Raw genomic sequence first — 21,389 nt, forward strand, 5'->3', positions numbered from 1 at the left:
TGTATTTATTGTTCAGATTGCCAATTTATTTTAATTAACTGATTCAACTGCAGTATTTGACACAAATTGATGACAGGTTGTGTTTTTATACATATGAAAAAAATGTAATCATAATGTACAAAAATGCCCCTGAAAATCAGTTTTAGCAAGGCAAATTGTTATCGTTTAGATTGTTTATTTCAAGTAACTAACTCAACTGTGAATTATTTGACAAATGGGTGTTACTTAGTGTTTTACATGAAAGAATATGCATTTGTAAAAATGCCCCTTAAAAATCAATTCCACCAGGGTTAATATTGCTCCTTAATAAAAAAAGTGAATTTCTAACACTGGTATATGCATACACGCTCCAGACGCTCACACCCTAAGCCTTAGATCCTTCAGGTGTGAAATGACATGTAAAAGGCCTTCTTGGAGTGGAAAGTCCTAAAGAAGGAAAAGCTTTCCAGATTACCACATCTTTAAGGATGAAAGGACGTGGCATATGCGGAGGAGGAAGAGGATGCTGGCAAAAACCCTTTTCTTCCTACCAGAGGGGAAGGCTGAAAGAAGACAGGCTTGATCTCTCTGAGATGTTGGACAGCGCTGAAGTGAGTGAACATGCTAACTCCAGCTCTGTGAGGGCGGACACTGGAAGAAGATGAAAGACGACTGTGCTCTCAGATCCCCTTTATTGGATTACGCCACATGGTTCAAACTCAAAAATCTCTGGTATTTTAATAGACCTCTGCAAAGAGGAAAGGTAACGCTAATAGAAAACGCGGCTGGTCGAGCCGGATTGTTAAACCGCCACTTACTGTAAATTTAAACCATGACCGGAAAGTTGTGAGTTTGAATTAAAGATTTATACACAGAGACACAAACATTCAAGACATCTGCATTTGGAAGGGAAAAAAATGAAAGAAAGAAAATGACACCCTGTAATTGGTTGAAATGCAAAATGTCAATATGGCCTAATGGTTTGACTGAGGCTAATTGCTTAATCAAATTTGTCTCGTGTTATTCGGGTGGTCAAAGGAAAGAGTTTCAGAGTTGTGATTGGCTAAAAAAAAAAAGCAAAAAAATCGAAACAATCAGCAATCTGTTGTGTCCCTGAACAGCAAATCCATGGCTGACAGAAATAATGGTTGAGATTAGTTTCTCCTGTTTTTGATTGCAGGAGCTACACTGCAGCCTGATTCCATTTTTCAAAAATTGACAAGATATAGCGTAGTGGAATTTAAATCATTGTGGTGATTACTGTCCTTATGGGTAGGCTGGGAGACTGAAAAGTTCTGGTCTGAACTCTTCCATGCTTCTAAGCAGCAAGGTGGCCTCCTGGGTGAGGCTGCGGTCCAGGTTATCATCTGGGATCATCACCACCTGCATTCCAGCTGCCAGACCCGCCTTTACCCCATTTGGTGCATCTTCAAAAACCAGGCACTGTGAAGACAGAATCAGACCAGACTAATCAGTTAAAACATAAATGCATTCATGCACAACTCAATATACTGAATAGTGTTGTACCAGTTGTACCAATACCAGTAAAATTCCATGGTTCTCAGTACCAGTTGTGGTACCACAACAAAATCTATTGCAACTATTTTATTCTGCTATAACTATTTTAAAAAAAAAGTGGGGGGAAAACACATTATGAAATAAATATTTTTCTCTAGTACACAATGGCCACCTAATTCCCTTAATCATCACAATGAGTAAAATCAAAGAATATATTTCTGATGTGCAACAAAAGATTGTTGAACTTCACAAATTTCTAAAAGTGGCTGTAAGTAAAGAGCTAAAGCATTGAAAATTCCCATTTACACAATCAATGCAATAAATACGAATTTCCAATCAACAGAAAATGTTACAAATCTGCCTGGAAAAGGATGTGGGTCTATTTTTGTCTTAAAGCAAGGTGAGGAGGAGAGTTTGAGTGGCCAAAGGCTCTCCAAGGATCACAGCTAGAGAACTGCAGAAAAGAGTCTTGGTGTCAGAAAGTCTGAAAAAACAAAAGATCAAACAGCACCTACATTATCATATGTTGTTTGGGAGGGTTTCAAGAAAAATCTAGAAAAGAAAACACTCTCATCCAAAAACTCCAGCATATTAATTTGCCAGACACTACTGGAACTTCAAACGGGACTGGCTTCTATGGTCAGTTGAAACTAAAACATGAGCTTTTTAACAGCAAACACTGAAGATTTGGTGAAGACAGGGATAAAAAAGTACCCCATGTGTACAATGAAATATACTGCTGGATCTTTGTGGGCATATTTTTTCTGCCAAATATCCTGGACATCTTGTTCAGATAGATGGCATTATGGATTCTATCAAATACCAAAAAAAAAAAAAAAAAAAACTGATTGTCCATACTGGAAATTTGATTATGGGCCAAGGTTGCATCTTCCAACAGGAAAATTATCCACAAAAAAAGAAAAAAACATTAAGTGTTCATTTTTCTAACAAGTTTGCTTTAAGTTAGTTACTTCATGCTATAAAAATGGAGTGTCATGATTGCATGCTTGCGACTGGGTCTGTGGAAATTTAGGTGGGACTTTGATACCGCCGCTCCAGCTTATGATCATTACTGTGCAGAATCAGGCTCCAAATGACAGAGCAAGACGATAGCGCCTACACTTGGGACATTTTAGCTTTACTTTTCTACAGTGGAAGGAAGTGGATATGTGTTGTCCATCATTTTTTTTTACAATCTATCCCTTATAAAAATTAACCATGGTTACCACAAAATAACCTTGTTTTTGCTACACTAACCATAGTTTAACCATTGTATTTGTAGTAAACCCGTGGTTATACAAATAGTAATCAATACACCAAAAAGTCATGGTTACTACACTTTTACTACAATAAAACCATGGTTAATTTTCATAAGGGTGATAGAAAGCTTTGATGCTCTTCACAGAGCACTCACATAACTATGAGAGCATCTGAAAGCAGCAGCCTATGGGCGGGTAATGGTACTCGACATTACCAAAGTACCGGTACTTTTGACAACACTAGTATTAGTGTAGAAACATGTATATGTAGAGAGAAGATCCAAAACCAGGAGATGGAAAGACCCGATATTTCAAATGCAGTAGTACAAAAAGAAGGCCTGTTACAGAGCCATATTTTGACATGCATGTCAACTGAAAATGATTCTCTTGTTCTTCTACAGGCAGTTTTATACAGGGCAAAGGAGGCATCAGGGTTAAGGTTTGAATAAAACGACTTCAATGATGTGTTAAAGAGTTTGACAGCTGCTGTCAAATGCATTTTAGAAGTTTAAATGTCAGGTAATCTGTCTCTTGATCTAGCTCTCTCCCTTTGGTCCTTTCAGTCATTCATTCATAGCATCCAAGTTCAACAAAACCACAACAAAATCACAAAAAAAGTTCAGTGAACCATATCGTGGGCAAAGAGTTTCCAAATATCGGCCCACAATGTCAAAACTGTGCACCACACAAACCATCATCCTTCCAGTCTGTCGTAGCTTGGACTGGGCGATATAGCTAAAACATTTATCAACAATATAATGTTTCATATCGTTCGGTATCGATCATTATTGACAGTTTTATAACCTTTTTTAAAACAAAGAGCAATAGAATTTTTTTTTTAATTCAACCACTGTATTTTTAATGTACCCAATTTAAGACAGACAACATTTTTTTTAACAGTCAAACACAAAATAAAATGTAAACAAATATTTCATTTCTTATGTTTTATATACAGATTAAATAGCCACAGGAGGGCGCAATGAGCAAAATAATGCAGCGCATTAAATTGTTTATATAATGCAATTAAAATAACAGTCTATAAAAAACATGCACAACGTCTAAATTAACATATATAAATCAAATATAATTTTGTAAATTGCATAAACAATTATGAACAAAACAGAATAAATTCCATTTCACAAATTCGCAACGTGTTTTCTAAAAGTTTAAACTCTTTTAACTTTACATGGCTTTCTATACATATCTCGCGTGAGACGCGAGTGCAACAGTCATAGTAAAAATGCGCCTAATATGCGTTCTTTGTGAATGGCTTGGTTTCGGTTTTAACCTAACCAATAACTTCTCCGCATTGAACTTCTATAATTCTCTAATATTTTGTATGAATAATGCAGCAGCGGCGCATCTTGTGGGTTCAATTGGACAGACTAATAAAAACAATAAAGTACGACAAAGACACTTACATCATCATTACCACATCTCGTGCGCCTCTGATGAGGCTCCCTCAGCGACGCACACCTAACATTCGATTGCACCGTTTTTGCATTAAAATGCAAATTTTATTTTAAATTCGACTAATATTCATTTTTTATTCACAATCTCCTCATCACAGGCAGGCACAGCACTCAGCATGCGTTCGTGTGTGCTGTCTGCTTGTCACTCATAGCACGCGCCTATATCGTGCACTATAGCGAACATTTTTTCTATCGCTATCGTCAATAAATACCGATACCGTTTTATCGCCCAGGCCTAGAGACTCGTAGCCACCATTTACCACTGTTTGACATGGACAATTTGTGACCACCATATGACACAGCTTGTAACAGGAATGTCTCACATACAACAAAGCTTTTCCAATTCTCGAGCAGGAGCAGGAGATTTAATTTTGTTAGTGAACATTATAATGTTGCCTGAATATATATTTTCAAAATCTTGAGACCAATGGTGACATATTTAAAGCAACTAAATAAAACATTAAGGTCATGTCTCAAGCTTTACAACAGTGAGCAAGTTTTCATTTTTTTTATCATAAAACATACAGCTTTTTCTTAAAATATGCATTTCAATCGTTTCATTGTTATAATTAGTGGGTGACCAAAATGGGTTTGTCAGCATCACATGCTGATATCTAGAAACCAAAGTGGTCAATGCTGATATATAATTTAATGAATTCAATAATAGCAAATGAGACATGCACAAAATTGCTCAATTATTAAATAAACAATATTTTCTTACAAACACAAAAGTGCATCATCCATTGATGTAATATCTCACATACTAACTAAAAGCCATTAGAGTCAGAACGCTTGCTTAGGAGCCGCCCAGTACATATAATTGACCCTCAGGAACAGAGATTCTACATTTTGTCTCATCACAGGAACAAATAAAAAAGGCAATTGAGTTTCCATGAATGGCTGTAATTGACTGATGTCACTAAGCCAGTTGTACGACGAGTGGAAGTGCCTCAACAAAGAGCAGCGGAAGCATGGAGCTCACTTTGGAGAGTAAAGCTTAGCTAATTCCCTTGTACCGGGGGCATAATTAAAACTTCTAATTACGCAAAGAGCCCAGCAAATGACCCATAATTACTAAGGCACGCATTTCTGTGAACATAAAGGAAATAAAAAAGCTTGACGACAAAAGCTAAGCGTAGCACAAATGCTGGCTTTTTCTCTGTCAGCAATTTGAAGTGGAGCATCTTGTTGGATTAGAAACGGTCCAGGACATCTAACACAAGAATGATTCAGTAATTAGTCATAGCTAGTGTATGAGAAGGCTTAAGATTCACACGTCACTTGAGCAGACAGCTGGGGATGAGAGGGTGAGACGACTGTCTCAAACACCTCTAATTAAGACAGTGAGTCAGCATTTTACAGTCGGATTTGCTTCTCACCTCAAAACATGGGGGAATGCTAAAAGGTAGACTTTGTTACCAGTTTATTTGAAATCCTGATTTTAGGCCTTCATATTACATAAACAGAAAAAGAATACCTTAAAAAAAGTTAATGAGAGAGAGAATGTTTGACTAAAGAGAGAACAGAACAAGTGCAACCATCCATGACAAAGCCTTTCCATCACAAATCATCCGTCATGCACCTCCACAAATCTGTCTACTAGCATTTCCTGCAGAGCAATTCAGTAGTGGAGCTGCACAGCAAAAACATTTAGCTATTCATATATATGTAATCAGTGTTGGGTATAACTAGTTACTAAGTAATTAGTTACTGTAATTTAATTACTTTTCCCTTGAATAAGTAAAGTAAGGGATTACTCTGATTTTTTCTGTAATTTAATTACAGTTACTTCTGGATTTAACATCCAAGTTTAAAGTCTAACCTTAAAATGCATGCTTTTTATGTAATCTTCTCACTTTAAATACTTTGGTGAGTTAATACGAATATTGGTAACACTTTAGGGTCCAATTCTCACGATTAACTAGTTAGTTATTAGCATGAATATTACTGGGATATTGGCTGTTTATTATTACTTAAAAAGCACATATTAAGACCTTATTCTAAATCCTTAATCCTACCCAATTCCTATCTTAATTCTTAAACAGAATTGTCAACAACTACTTTACTAAATATTAATAAGCAGTAATTAGGAGTATATTGGGGCAAAGGTATAGTTAGTTCATAGTTAATAGTTAGTTAATAGTGAGAATTTGACCCTAATCTAAAGTGTGACCAGAATGATTTATGTAGTTATGTATTATTTATTTGAAAGAATTAAAAGAACGTTACATGCCTATCCTTGTATCATTCATTAACATGTCAAGGTTGATATATGATTTAGAAAGTAATTAGTGATAAGTAATTAAATACTTTTTGGAGAGAGTAATTTGTACAGTAATCTAATTACACTGTTGTAGACGAAATTAGTAACTAGTAATTAATTACTTTTTTAGAGTAATTTACCCAACACTGTATGTAATATACATTGTCAATAACTAGTCATCTTCAACGTCGTCACTGACTACACTCAAAAACAAACAGTGCAATGTACTGTCCAATTATGAATGTATGTCTGGTGCTGTTCTTTTTAGTGATTCAGTCAAACAGATTGGCGAGTAATACTGAACTGAACAAAGGGTCTGAATCCTGGTGTGGATCACTCTCTCCCCCAACAGCCAGTTAACAAATTATTAATCGGCCCTGCATTTTGGAAAAAAATAAAAAATAAATAAACAAATAAATAAATAAATACAAAATAAATAACTAATTTAAACTTTCCATCACCGGTTTTTTTTCTCCCCACACAATAAGAATGACATTTTTTTCAATTATATACTCGGGATTAGGCATAAAATGTCATGTGAAAATGGGCTGAGAGTTGAACTAACAGTTGTAATCTGGCTTAGAGAAAGACAGAAACCATGTTTTTGTGGCAGCTATTCTACTGATAAAATGATAATACAAGACTTCTTCACCTAACAAATGGTTGTTGAAAGCAAAAATTCCATGAAATGCATATGATATGTTGTGATTAAGTGTGACAAGGTTGAGCAAAACGTACTATTTTGGAATCAGCACCTCAAAATTAGTAAGTAATTAGTAAGTAATTAGTATTGTATTTCATTCAGCAAGTATGATGTACTGTGTCATAAAAAAAATATTTATTCAACAGTTTTCACATTTATGTATTTTTTTTTTATTGCGAGCTTAAGAACAGCAAAATAAACACAAAAAACAAATAAGGATTTGAACCCAAATCCCCTTGCATACTTAAAAAAAGGATGCACTGCTGTCTGTTGTTCTACAACAGAAGAAAAAGGGAAATTTACTAAAATGTCAAAGGCAATAAATTGAAAACACCTGTTGGACTATGCTGTTGAATCTCTCTCAGCACATGCCAGCCAACTCATATCTCATTGTGTTTAATGTGAGTTGACGTTGTACTCACTCACAAGAGTTATTACAGTAATGGGCGTTGATGGGTAAAAAATGGTGAGGGGTCCTTTCACAACAAATCTATTGCTAATAATAGTTACCTTCTACAGATAGCAAATAACAAAAATTAAAAATGATTTATGTAGCAAGCATCTAGCAGGTATATGTTTACCTGTTTAATTTCAAATAAATACAAAAAAAATGGTGGGATATAAACAAATGGTGAGGGTGACATAAGGCAGAATATTTAGCACTTCCACAGGATACCCAAAAATCTCTAGCACGCACAGGCAAACGTGCCACACTTAATGGCTAGACATTAATTCTAGGATGATGCAAAGATGACCTGACACAGTGGAGTCCATCTACGGTCCAGCGCTCTGGGAAATGTCAGGGGCCAGATGACCATCTCAGCTAGGCAACATCAGAGTGACTAACATCACGTGTTATATAGAGAAGACATATCACTGATGCGTTTCACATGCGCACAAGCTAACACACACACGCAGTGGACTTAAATAAAACTGACAGACTATAAAAAAGTCTTATTAAGTTACTTATTCTTGTGAGATCTCACAGATGGATGTGTGCCTATAAAAACACGTCCTATGTGCACTGCATGATGCAGCCCTGAAGGAATATGTTAGTACAAGTCCCCACAAGTTTGTTAATAATTGACAGGGGGACCTCTTCTTGTTCCCTTTGAGAATTTATGCAGCAACAACAACAACAAACATAACTATACACAACTAAAGACTTTTGTGTACAGTATTTAAAAAAACTGTCTTTTTAATATGGAAGCCCGTTCCGGCCACTTTGAGAAAAAAAATATATATAATTATGTAAGTCATAATAATACTTTCTCATAATTATGACATAGTTTCTCATTATATTAAGAAACTTTCTCATAATAATGACTTACTATGTCATAATAATGAGAACCTTTTTGTAATTATGCCTTAGTATCTCATAATAATGAGAAACTTTCTCATATGAGTTAATATATTATAATATGCAGGGGAAAAAAATCTCATACATAATGAGAAACTTTCTCGTAAAAATTACTTAACATCTTGTAATAACGAGAAACTTTCTCGAAATAATGAGAAACTTTCTCGTAATAATGACTTAACATCTCGTAATAACGAGAAACTTTCTTGAAATAATGACTTAACATTTCGTAATAATGAGAAACATTCTCGTAATAATGAGAAACATTCTCAAAATAATGACTTAACATCTTGTAATAACGAGAAACTTTCTTGAAATAATTATCAACTTTCTAGAAATAATGACTTATTTTCTCATAATAATGAGAAACTTTCTCAAAATAATGAGAAAATGTATCATAATGACTTAACATCTCGTAATAACGATAAACTTTATCGAAATGACTTATTTTCTCATAATAATGAGAAACTTTCTCGAAATAATGACTTAATCCACGCATGCGCAACGCAACGTGATGGCACGCTACAGCGACATCTGTTCGTCAAAGCCATGCAGGAACACCGCAAACATTGCACGTTAAGCGTTTTCCTAACCGTTATAGAAAATGCATAAGCGTTGCTGTTTTGCGTTGCATTCATATTTTGGGTCCACCTGAATGCCTGCAGTATGCATGATAATTAAACTGTGTACTGAATTTGGTTAAATCTGTCTTTGTACTTCAAGCTACGTTAAGCATTTTCACGTTAAGCGTTTGTCCTGCAAGAAGTCCTGATCGAAGACCAAGTGGTTGCCGTGGTAACGAACAACTACGCTTTGTGCAAGTGGGATGAGATTGGGCTACTACTGTATAAACATTGTGGGCCTATGCGATGCATGAAAGTGACAGCTAATAAAACTAACAAATCATCGAAATTAACATCTATTCATTAAGTTTATATGTGTAATGGCTTTCATTTCTTCATAAAATGTGTGTGATTTTTGTTGGAATATATTCCTCTATATCTGTTTGAAGCCATGAACTATCTGGCAGAGTAACTTGGTAAGTGCTGCAAATTAACAAGACTACATGCAGATCATTTATCTGAAATCGTTAATGACAGATTATACACTTTAGATTACAGAACAAAGCAATGTTTGCGGTGTTCCTTAGGGGTGGGGTGAAAAAATCGATATAGCATAGTATCGCGATATTTTCCGCGGCAATACTGTATTGATACACGGACGCCAAGTGTCGATCTTTTATTATACTATTTGGTAGAATAATAAAATACATTTCTTTACAATACACTAGATGGTGGTGTTGAGTTTTTTTCTGGTGAGGTCAGCTGGGTCACCTTCAGCATGCAGTAAGTTAGTAAAATAAAGAGGTTGGCATCGCGGAAAGTTATCAGGAAAGACCCGTCCGCATTTAAATCGGATGTATGGACTTACTTCGGATTTGTACACAAGGAGGGGATGTAAGTAGGGATGCACCGAAAATATAGGCTACATATAATAATAATTTATGTTTCACTCTCCTCGTCACTGCGCGGTTTGACGCTCCGCTCAGTATTCCGATCTATGAATGTGTGTTCCGCTCGTGTACCGCTCATGCTCACCGGAAAAGCAAAGTCCGCTCAAATAACGTGCTGACAGGAAATTTCTATGCAGTATACTTGTTCCGGTTTGCAGTTGTTGAAATTAACATGAACTAAGATTAATAAATGCTGAAGAACCATTGTTCATTATCTAAAGTAGTTAACTAATGTTAACCTTATTGTAAAGTGTTACCAATTCTGTCCATTTTTATTGTGTTACTTTCAGTAAAAGTGTGGTTATTTTATTGGCTTGTGTTTTTTTTTATTCAGTATCATTAAAATTGAGTTAAATTTAAAAAGTCTAACAAAATTACTTTATATTATTTCATAAAATAATAAATAATCATTACAAAGCATTTTCAGTTTCGGTTTTCGGCCAAGTGCATCCAGAATTTTCAGTTTCCGTTTCGGCCCAGAATTTTCATTTCGGTGCATCCCTAGATGCAAGATTATATGTTTTATTTAATTTTAACAGTAATTTACTCTCAAATGCCCCAATTGCTGTAGAGTTTGCCAGGTGCATACAACATTTATGACAGGTTTTCATGAAAGTGTTGGTCAGTTTGTCTGCTTGACAATCCCATTTTGCACTGCAACAATAAAACTGAAGTGAGATAAACAAACTGAGAAATGTTTCTTTTTAGTTAAAAAAGATGTTGTCAAAGTTTTCCTTTGGGGACATAATTTGAAGTTGGAAAAAGGTAATAAATTGCAATATATCGCAGAATATCACAATATATTTAAAATCGCAATAATATTGTATCGTGACACAAGTATCGTGATAATATCGTATCGTGAGGTTTCTGGTGATTCCCACCCCTAGTGTTCCTGCATGGCTTTGACCAACAGATGTCGCTAGCGTGCTGTCACTCTTGCGTTGCGCATGCGTGGATTAAGTCATTATTTTGAGAAAGTTCATAATTATTTCGAGAAAATTAGTCATTATTTCAAGAAAGTTTCTCATTATTTCGAGAAAATAAGTCATTATTATGAGAAAATAAGTCATTATTTTGAGAAAGTTTCTCAATATTTCGAGAAAGTTTATCATTATTTCGAGAAAATAAGTCATTATTTCGAGAAAATATTTAATTATATTGAGAAACTAAATCATAATTATGAGAAACCTTCTCATTATTATGACTTGTGGCGAAAATGGGCTTACAATTTAACCACCCACACTAGTTTTACCTGTAAAAAGCACTAAGTATTTAAAGCCACTTTCATTCTTTTTTAGCACAAACATGCCTATTTTCTACGCAAATAAAGCTCATTATGCATTGTGCCTCATTCACAAAACTCAGCATTATTATAAATGGATGGAATATTTTAATGGATGGATAAATGGATGAAATATTTTAATGGATGGATAAATGGATGGAATATTTTGGATGGATGGATGGATGGATGGATGGATAAAATAATCTAATGAATGAATGAATAGAATATTTTAATGGGTGATTGGATTAAATATTTTAATGGATTGATGGATGAATGGAATATTTTAATGGATGGATGAATGGATAGAACAATTTAATGGCTGACTGGATCAATATTTTAATGGATATATGGATGAAAGCAAAAAAAAGAGGATGTGATTCAGAATCTAAGAATTAGGAAATGTGTATCAGTTCTCTGCACTTGCAGAGAGTTCAGCATATTCAGTTTTTCAATCAAGGAAACAAATAATAATTTTGCCACATGAAAAATGGCTATACTGTAGCATGCAAAAGTGTCATGCTAAACAATGCACATGACAAGTAACCATGATTTAATGGCTTGGTGCCAGTTTTATAAGGCTGTGGTCATTAGCCCGAGTCCATCTACTCTGATATGGAGCCAAAACTCAGACATGACAAGGCAGAGATTACAACAACAGGAGAGGGAAGCGTGTCCTCATCATCAAGTGGATTAACATGTGAATCACATAAGTGACTGTACACATGCCACGTGACTATAGGTATGAGTGAATATATGTGCCTGTAAAAAAAGATTGTTAAAGTTCGGTAGAGACTTTGACAAATTGCTGACAGCATCTTCTAAATGATCAGTGGGCCTGTGGCTGGCCCGAACCGAGATGACGTGTAATGGAGAGAAAGCAGACTGATGACACCCACGCTTGACACAGAGCACTTTATTTGGTCAAGATGACCAAAACACCATGCCTACTGTTTCACTGTAAAACTTAAACATCATTGGATAAATCCAATCTTCACCCATCACTGCCTTTGCCTCAGCATCAAATAGCCTGTTCTACCAAATATGAAAAATCATTTAAAACGGAACCCTCAGAGGTCGGAAAGGCATTTCGGTCAGCATTTTTGTTTTTATAGACGACAGTTTAAATAGACTTTTACAAGTTCTGTGCTTGATGACAAAGTCTATTCAAAAAGTGCTTACTTAATTTCTCCATGGACATATCTCTGCATATTTCAAAGGATTCAGTGAACAATTGGGGCCCGTCTTTGGATGATATATTTGGTCTAATCTTAAATTGCATTTCTCAACACCCAGTTGGCATGTTCTTCAGAGGGACTTGGGCGGGTGATCGATATGGCAAAGCTCCTCAATAAACTCACACACACTCCTCTTCTTCAGCCCACTCACACTCTTCATGAGGTCTTGAACTCGGCACGGTCTCCACTCTGCACAAAGCTGTGGGTTGATAAAGTGCTAAGAGGGATTGTGAAGCACTGCTTGGTTAAGGAAGATTCCAGTATCAGTCTTGAACACAGACATAAGAAACTAAATACAAATAACTAATACATTATAGAGTAGTTTTGATCATTTTAATGGAAGCAAATTAATTGGCATTATGTTTACCTAGTGTTAGCTTTCGAAAAAAAGAAGTTTACTCATCATAATTTTACAATTTTAAACTATCTTTACCACACTGTATGATTTTGGTCCCAGTTTGCCATCTGAGACAAATATTTGGGGTCGTAAATGATTTCTATTGTCATAGTGCAAAATTATTATTTTTTTTTTGTGTGGTGAATTTTAGCCTCCGATAAATTGCTGGTAGCGTCAAAGAATTTAGGTCACACTTCTACAGCGTGACAGCTCTTACTGCTCATGTGCACTAAAGAATAAATAGGGTTGATGAATTTTGCACACAAAGTTTTCTATGGCTGTTCATAGAGCTCCACACACATAGGTATGCAAGAAATTACATCATATTTGTCCCAAATGGTTGTTATTGTGCATAGTGATTTCACCTTAGGCTGGAAAATTGTGTACTGTGCATTTTTTAATAATACATTTGTCTTTAAGGTGCTTGAATAAAGTTAATGGATATACAGAAATATCATAATATAGATTGCACATTCTTCCCATTTGCACTTGTGTGTTTTTTTTTTTTTTGTCACAGTGCTTCACATCCAGTGTGATGGAAATGTCTAGATGTCTTGGCTACAATTTATTGTACAGTCTGGCATGAAAGACTGTAAACTGCCTTGTCAATATCTTTGAAATCACATCATTGAGATAAAAAAAAAAACATAGTTTATAGTGGGCTTTACAACTCTCACTTTCTTTATTTTTTGAGAACAAGTCTCACATGTGTAACATTTTAGCTCTGGTGTATGAAACAGTCTGTCTGGTTATCAACTGTACCCGTTTTCTCTTGGAAAAGTTGTGCTTTGAAATTCAACCCTTTGAAAGCCCTGCCACTACAGCCATACACATGCAGACATGGACATCTTTGCCCACTGAGTCGCATCTTGTATTGTTTTTTGAGTATCCCATTTTGAGTGTTCCACTTCCACTGCAAACCATTTTATGCAAGAATGTGACTTATGTACATGTTCCCAAAGAAATGTGCTCAACTAGGGTTAGACGACACCAAATCCAGGCCAATTATACAGTGCTTCATTAAGACTGATTGAAAAGTCACTGAGACAACCCACCAATTAATCAGTTTTTAAAACTTTACGGATCCCTAGTTCTCTAGTACCTCACACCACTGACAAATTCACTAAGTTTGAATCCAGTTCAAAAAGAATCGGCGAACATTGGATTGTGTTCTTCCTAAAAACCACATTCTCTCATCTTTTGTCCTGCTCCATCTCAAATATGCTGGATCACTCCACTCTTTCTCTGTCATTATGATAGATGATGGCAAAAATGTGACTTCCCTCGTGTTCACACAAGAACATGAACTTCAGTTCCTCTATGTTTCATTAATCTAAGCCATGGGACTGAACCCACCTTTTACAAAGCTCCACTCCCTTCACTGCACTGCTCAGCACTGAGGGATGCAAAAAGCCTGACTCTTCCAGAAAGAGGTGGTCCACTTCCTTGCCTCCGGTCACAATGGAGACAGATGACTGGGCATACATACATTACTCACATGCATGAGAGGGCTTCCATGCCTCTGGAAAGACTACTCAGTATTCATGTCATGCTGGCCTTCCTCACATCACCACATGCATGCAATGGATGGAGATCAGAAAGTCGCCTTTAAATTCCTCCTCTAATGCTACTCTGCTCTTAGCTAGAATGAACTTGAAAAGGTTGAGCTGATTAATGGCCCTTATGGCTTGGTGATAGTTGGGCCTGATCTCTTTGCTATAGGAAATGCATGTGTTTCTATGTGCTTGAGACTTGTCAAGTTCGATCCTGAGAAAGAAAAAAAATCTAAAAGATCTAAACACCAAAGCAAAACGAGTGTTTTTTTTTTCAACGGGAAACCAAATATTGACCATGTCCAAGGCCAATGCATGCACAATGGAGGAGGATTAATTTTTGATCTGAGGTTCCCTTTGAAGAGCAGGAACCCACATATATTATTGAGAGTATTCTGGTGCAGGGTGATGAACAGTCTGCGATCACAGACAGACATCCATGCTTGGAATATTTTTCTCATTGATATCCAGACTCTCAGATGTGTTCTGAAATGACAAGAATCACATTGGTTTGGTTCTGGTAACTTTCGTTACCTGCTACGTCCTTGAGCTTTGATCACAGATCTAATGTTTTAGATCAGCAGAATGTTTCAGAGGGTTTTCACCTTTGCAAGCTTCCATGTGAGATAATAGCACAAAGTAATGATGCTAGTTCTTTGAATTTCAATGTCTTTTCACAGGTTTTAAAGGTTGAAAGATAATTCAAGAGCAACTTCTGAACCGCTGACCTCCTGAAACGACAGCTACATTAGCACCAGCAATTGCCTTAACAAAGAGGTGCCACTCTGGCATTTCTTCTCGAACCTTTTTCCCTTCGCCCCAAGGACATCTCATCTAGTGTGAAAATACATGGCACAGAATTAATCAATTGTCTTTTAAATGCATATTAAAATAGTTAAATGGGTAGATCATTCCAAAATGAATATCCTATCATGATTTACTCACCCTCATTTCACTCTAAATCTGATCTTGGCAGAATGTTCATGCTGCTCTTTTCCATATAGTCAAAAGCAATGGTAAACAGAAGCTGCCAAGTCCCAAAAATGACCATAAATGCACTCTATAACGCTCATGCATTACACTCCAAGGTATTTTTTTTTTAAACTTGCTATTTACTGATAATCTCTAAAATAGGTCAAACATCATTCAATCATCAATGTTTCATTCAAACATCAAACTTCATTCACACATCAGTGATGCCAAATATCATTGAATGGAGACTTTCAGTTTCAAAAAGGACTTTGGAATGACAAGACTTTATTTCTAAAACAGTTCTAATATAATCCTTTTAGTCAACATAATTCTAACTAACATGAACAAACTGAAAACTGTCCAGAAAAGAATGGGAAAAAAACTTATTATAAGGGTGTAAATCTTTGGGTTGAGAGCAAACTGAATTCAATTTACAATTCACTGATTTTCACCATGATTCAAATATACCCTAGTGAAAAATACATACTAAAATGTATTTGAAATATATGTATATACGTATGTACTTAATAAAAAATGCCCTGCAATTGTACTTTTGGTATACTAAACTGATATACTTAAAGTCTGCTAAATTGGAACAACTATTTTTGTACTTAATGAACTTTAATTGTGCAGAAGTAGTGCTGAAGTCCAACTAAAGATATACTGAAGTATATCTGATTGTGCTGAAGTGTAACTATTGCAAGTATACTTCAGGAAAACTTTAAACATCTTGCATTTAAAGACCGATATTATTCAAATATCATACAATCCTCATCAATAGTAACATTAAAACACATTTTAGGCTTAATATTAAGAAATTTGCATTGTGCACAAGTAGTATTCCAAATAAAGTTTAATAATATATTTTTTAATATCAATAAGACTCCAGCGATATGTCACTAAATATATTATTAGATTTGAACTATACTTAGCATGAAATAAATGTATTTTATGTACATTACTTGTTTACTAGAGCGATGCTCATACACTCTAAAAAATGCTGGGTTGTTTCAACCCAACTTTGGGTCAAATATGGACTAACCCAACCGTTGGGTTAAATTTTTACATTACATTTTTAACCCAAAAGTTGGGTTAGTCCATATTTGACCCAAAGTTGGGTTGAAACAACCCAGCATTTTTTAGAGTGTACATTCAAAATGATTCCATTTTATTTGATACTGAAACTTTTAAAATTCATATGATTCATTAAAAAAAGAAGAAAAAAACTAATGTATGGCAAGAAAGAAAATGAATGGCAAACAACAATTTTCTGCACAAAAACTAAGCATTGCCTTTTTGGCTATACACACTTTCAAACTAAACACGTAAAGGAGTGTCACGCCAGGTTTGCTGTCACTGATGCAAAATTGGACAAGTAAGATATGAGACATGTGGCGTTATAGGAAGATGTTCAGTGAATAACAGTCTAATCCTCGCTCAAAGCTTTCATATGGCTTCAGAAGATGTGCAATATCTCTGTAAGGAGGGAAAGAACTGCAGCAAAAGGATAATGGATAATGTTCTGTAGAAAATTACAAGCACCATTTAACTCAACACTGAAAAACACAACAAAATGCAATTCAAAATACACATAAAAATACAATAAAGAAAATTGCATAAACTGTATATTTGGCGTTATTTTATAATCCTTTCTTATAGTGTAGCGCACAAGTAATATGGCCTTTTTTTGGAGCTTTACAGCCCCTGGCCATTTTTTCTCTTTAAATGTAAAAAAAAAAAAAAAAAAAAAAAAAAACAGTATAAACATCAAGCAAAATTTCTCCTCTGTGGTCTACTGAAGAAAGAAAATGATTTGGCTTTGGAATTACATGAGGGTGAATAAATGATGACAATTTTCATTTTTGGGTGATCCCTTTAATATAACGTGTTCATGGGGATATGAAAAAAGAGAGAAGCAGAGACAAAGAGAAACAGAAGACTCTTCTGCATTATATTAGTTTTTTTTTTCTTCAACCTTTTTGAAAAGGATAAGAAATTCATGGTGCATACAAAGAGGCAGTGATGCTGCAAACATGCAAAGTGCTGAACAGCCACTCTCCTTCCCTCTTTCTTCTTCCTTTTATGGATCCTTCCTCATTCTCAATTCCCCTCTTCTTCCACTGTTGTTTCACCTGCTCTTTCTATTTTTTTTATACACACAAACAAATCAAACATTGGAGCACACACTTCACATTAAGGTAGGCACATGACACAGATGCATTTGTTATTCCCTTGATCACTCTGTCAATTGCCTCTCAGCACCACTTTCATATGTTATCAGGGGAGATGCAGGTTTTAATCACAATTTAAGACCCAGCTGACTGGACCATGGACCTTTTTTAAAAAAGTTGCAAGAAGGGACGTCATGCTAGACATTTTCAGCTCCATGTGTTCTGGAAAAATCACACAATGGCCTATTAAAGGCTACAGCTTTTGATATTAATAACCCAACTAAGATGATCTGAAGCTCTTCTAACAGAAAAGTATAAGGAATGATATGCTTGATACAAATCTTGAGTAAACACAGACAAGTGGAGAGATGCAAACAGAGAAAAGTCCCAGTGCCAGCGGACAAATATCAGGATTTTGGAACATTGCTCAGCCAATCAAATACAAGACCTGGTACTAACTGTTCTAAACGTTGTGGCTACAACACAAAGTATATGTATGTAAACATATTTTATGTGAAATATCTTATTCAGGTCAGTACTAAATAAAATATAACAAAGATTTTGTATGATCCCTCTTGCTTTAGTAAAATAATAATAATAATAATAATAATAGTAAAATAAACATTTTGCAGATACTGAAAAGTGTATGTAAAATGTTGACCACAACTGTAGAAAATGGTACAAAATATTAAGCAGTTGGACATCTCAGTGAAGCCTGTTGGTTCATTGCTAATCAAGAACAGAAAGCTACATCAAATTCTCCTGACACTGCTTAAAAAAATAAAAAATAATAATATGTTAAGAAAGAATAAAAGTGTATAATTCAAATATAATAAGAGCTTTGGACATAACACTGGCCTGTATGAGAGAGTGGCACAAAAAATGTTACTCAAAAAGAACTACTTTTAGAGTGATCAAGCTACCAAAATAAATGAGTAAATAAATAAATATGGATGAGACCAAAATGGACATTATTATCCAAAATTTGAAGAATGTGACAGACATCTGACACTACCCACAACATACAAAACTTACTGAGACTTAAATACAGGGAAATAATGCACCAAAACCTGTCTGTAAAAGAACTTAATGATTTAGTTCACCAAAAATGACCTCCGGTTATCATTTACTCATCTTCGTGTTGTTTCAAACAACATGAAGATCCTGGCAAGTGGAGCTTTAAATCCTAAAAATGGAATTGTGTTCCATTAAAGAACATCATACAGGATTGGAATGACTAAATAATGACATAATTAGCATTTTTTTGGGTGAACTTCCCATTAAGCCTGTAAGTCTGTAAGTCTCATCTTTCAGCAAAACAAATTTTTGAAGCAAACCAGACCCAAAAATGGTCCTACAATGGCGTATTTAAACTGAACTCTATCTAACTGAGAAACTGTGCTACAAAAAGTACGGCTCACTAACCAGAAACAACTGAAAATATATTTGAATGGTAGGGGTGTGAATCTTTGGGATTTTACTGCAAATAAATTGATGAATAAGTGATTTATATTTCATAGATTTGATTCAGAAAACTCAATTTTGATGAGAACATTTGTAGGACGAGTCCAATACAAACAATTCATGGGAGAGCTATGGATGATATAAAGACACTATTTATGGATAATGAAAAATAATAATAAAAAATACTTTCCTCTTTAAAGATTTTCACTGAAAACTCTTATGAGGCTATGCTGGTGGACATCTACTCGCCAGATTTGAGTTCTGTCTCATGGGATCTCTACTAGTCAATTGCACTGTAAGTCAGTGGAGCATTGGATCTGTATTTCAGTGTTTCGTCTCTGGTGACCCTGCCAGTGAACTGTGACACTGGGACATGTTCAATGATGCTGCAGAAAAGCTTATCCATGGATTTTTTTTTTTTTTTTTAGTGTGTGTGTGTGTCTGTGTGTGTGTGCCATCTCACATGAAAAAAAGGAATCTGTGGGCTAAAACATGAAACAGAGGCTTGTAGACTCAAATAAGTAAAAATCACTGCATTGCTTTCTTCTTTATTTAGAGAGAAAGAAAGTTCTTAAAATCGAAGCACAGCACTGCTGACCATAGATATTCTATCTGTAGCTGACTTGTCAGCATAAGCATTGCGTAGTTAATATGGTTAAAGTAACCATATTTCCATTATTTACTTTAAATAACGGCTATTTTAAAGACGTAGTGTAAAGACCCTCATTGTGTTTCATTCAGATGCACTGAAGAACATATCTTGTGAGCCTCTCCAGACGGTTGAGCACTGTTGCTGCACCATGCTGTAATATGCAGTGCTAGAGAAAACGGCTGTCTAATGAATTAGACTGCACAATGTTCCTGAAAATTATGCTATAATCAAAAATCTAAAAATGTACTTCTTTTTGACACACTTGATTATAGCTGTAGCATGTTACTGAATTTTGAATTAGATTAAAAGCAGGATAATGGCTGATCATTGTTTTTATGATCGATCATTGGTGTCACTTACTTGAGTTCTCAGGTAACTTGTGCTATGCAAATACCCTCACATGAAAATTATCTATTACTTCTTTAGCTTTTGATGGCTCTTGAAACTCTAAACCCGAAGAGACAAAATTCCAGCACCATCAATAGCCTTTCATCATTAAATGCATAGTTCACCAATAAATTTAAATATGCCATCATTTACTCACCGCTATGACGTTCCAAAGCTGTATGACTTTCTATTCACTGCAGAACAAAAACAGAAGAAATGTCTGAAATGTTACAATCAAAGGTAAATGAGTCCAAAACTACTTTGGATGCCAATGACTTCCATTGTATGGACAAAAAAAGGCTTTTTTTTTTTTTTCTAAAAAACTATTTCGCTTTCTCAATGCCCTATTGTATGTATTGTGTACATATTACACATATCACATTCATATTCTTCAACATAAGCTTTGCAAACTGATACAAAAAATTCTTCTCAATTGATATGGCTTGTCGAACATAGCAACAATAACTAAGGAGGGTGGGTTTTTGTGAAGGGTCAATTGACCTATCGGTATGCCCCGCCCCCTTTAGTTACTGTTGCTCCCTCGTACAAACAAACGGAGTTGCTCACTGTCTCACAATGACAGCTGTCAGTGTGAAAACCTTGTCTCACAAAGTTTTTGCACAATTTTGGACACAGAAGGGCCACCATTCAAGTGGGAATTAAATATTCCATGGAGGGATATATAAAAGATTCTAAAATAAATATGGTGGGTAACTTGAAGTGAGAGTTTACAGATCACAATGCAAGCGGGAGAAGTCTCATATTATGGTCATCACGATCGATGATCACAACATGCAGGATCAACACTGTTCATGTACCGCAGAGTACGATTAAATTAATGTACATTTAACTAGTTTAATATTGAGAGGCACTAAAATGTAGACCTTCGTTTATGTGGTTTTGACTTACACTGTACATGATGCGAGAACAGTTCGCTATTTAGGTTTGTAATAGCATTGACTCACTAACTTTATCGTTAGCTGGTTTTAGCCAGAGATACCTTGCTGAAACACAAGATGACATTAACGTTCTGCTTGAGCAGATGAAAACTGTAACTTAATGAGAGTACGACAACCAGAAAACGAACGTTTTCGTCTTCACTGGGATTAGAGTTGAATGCTTACAGACATTTTGCTATGTTTTGTTTGGGTTCTGGAAATGGAATAAAATAAATTATATTGCCCTTCCTCTCAGGATACCTGGAATCTG

General features: G+C 35.3%; 1 protein-coding gene across 2 annotated transcripts in view; it reads right to left on the reverse strand.

The window, feature by feature from the left end:
- Window positions 1-224: 224 nt before the first annotated feature.
- Window positions 225-21,389, reverse strand: part of LOC107691609 (pseudouridine-5'-phosphatase-like) — a 41,352-nt gene continuing 20,187 nt past the window's right edge. The window contains exon 4 of one of the 2 annotated variants that reach the window (XM_016490292.1): window positions 225-1,422. In XM_016490292.1, the coding sequence (XP_016345778.1) occupies window positions 1,246-1,422 (177 nt within the window). In that variant the 3' untranslated portion in view covers window positions 225-1,245. Of the gene's footprint in view, window positions 1,423-17,420; window positions 17,648-21,389 lie in introns of those variants that run through there. The other variant, XM_016490293.1, reaches the window with a different exon arrangement.

Source organism: Sinocyclocheilus anshuiensis, unplaced genomic scaffold, assembly GCF_001515605.1.
Source record: "Sinocyclocheilus anshuiensis isolate Anshui unplaced genomic scaffold, SAMN03320099.WGS_v1.1 scaffold442, whole genome shotgun sequence".
Classification (NCBI taxonomy): domain Eukaryota; kingdom Metazoa; phylum Chordata; class Actinopteri; order Cypriniformes; family Cyprinidae; genus Sinocyclocheilus; species Sinocyclocheilus anshuiensis.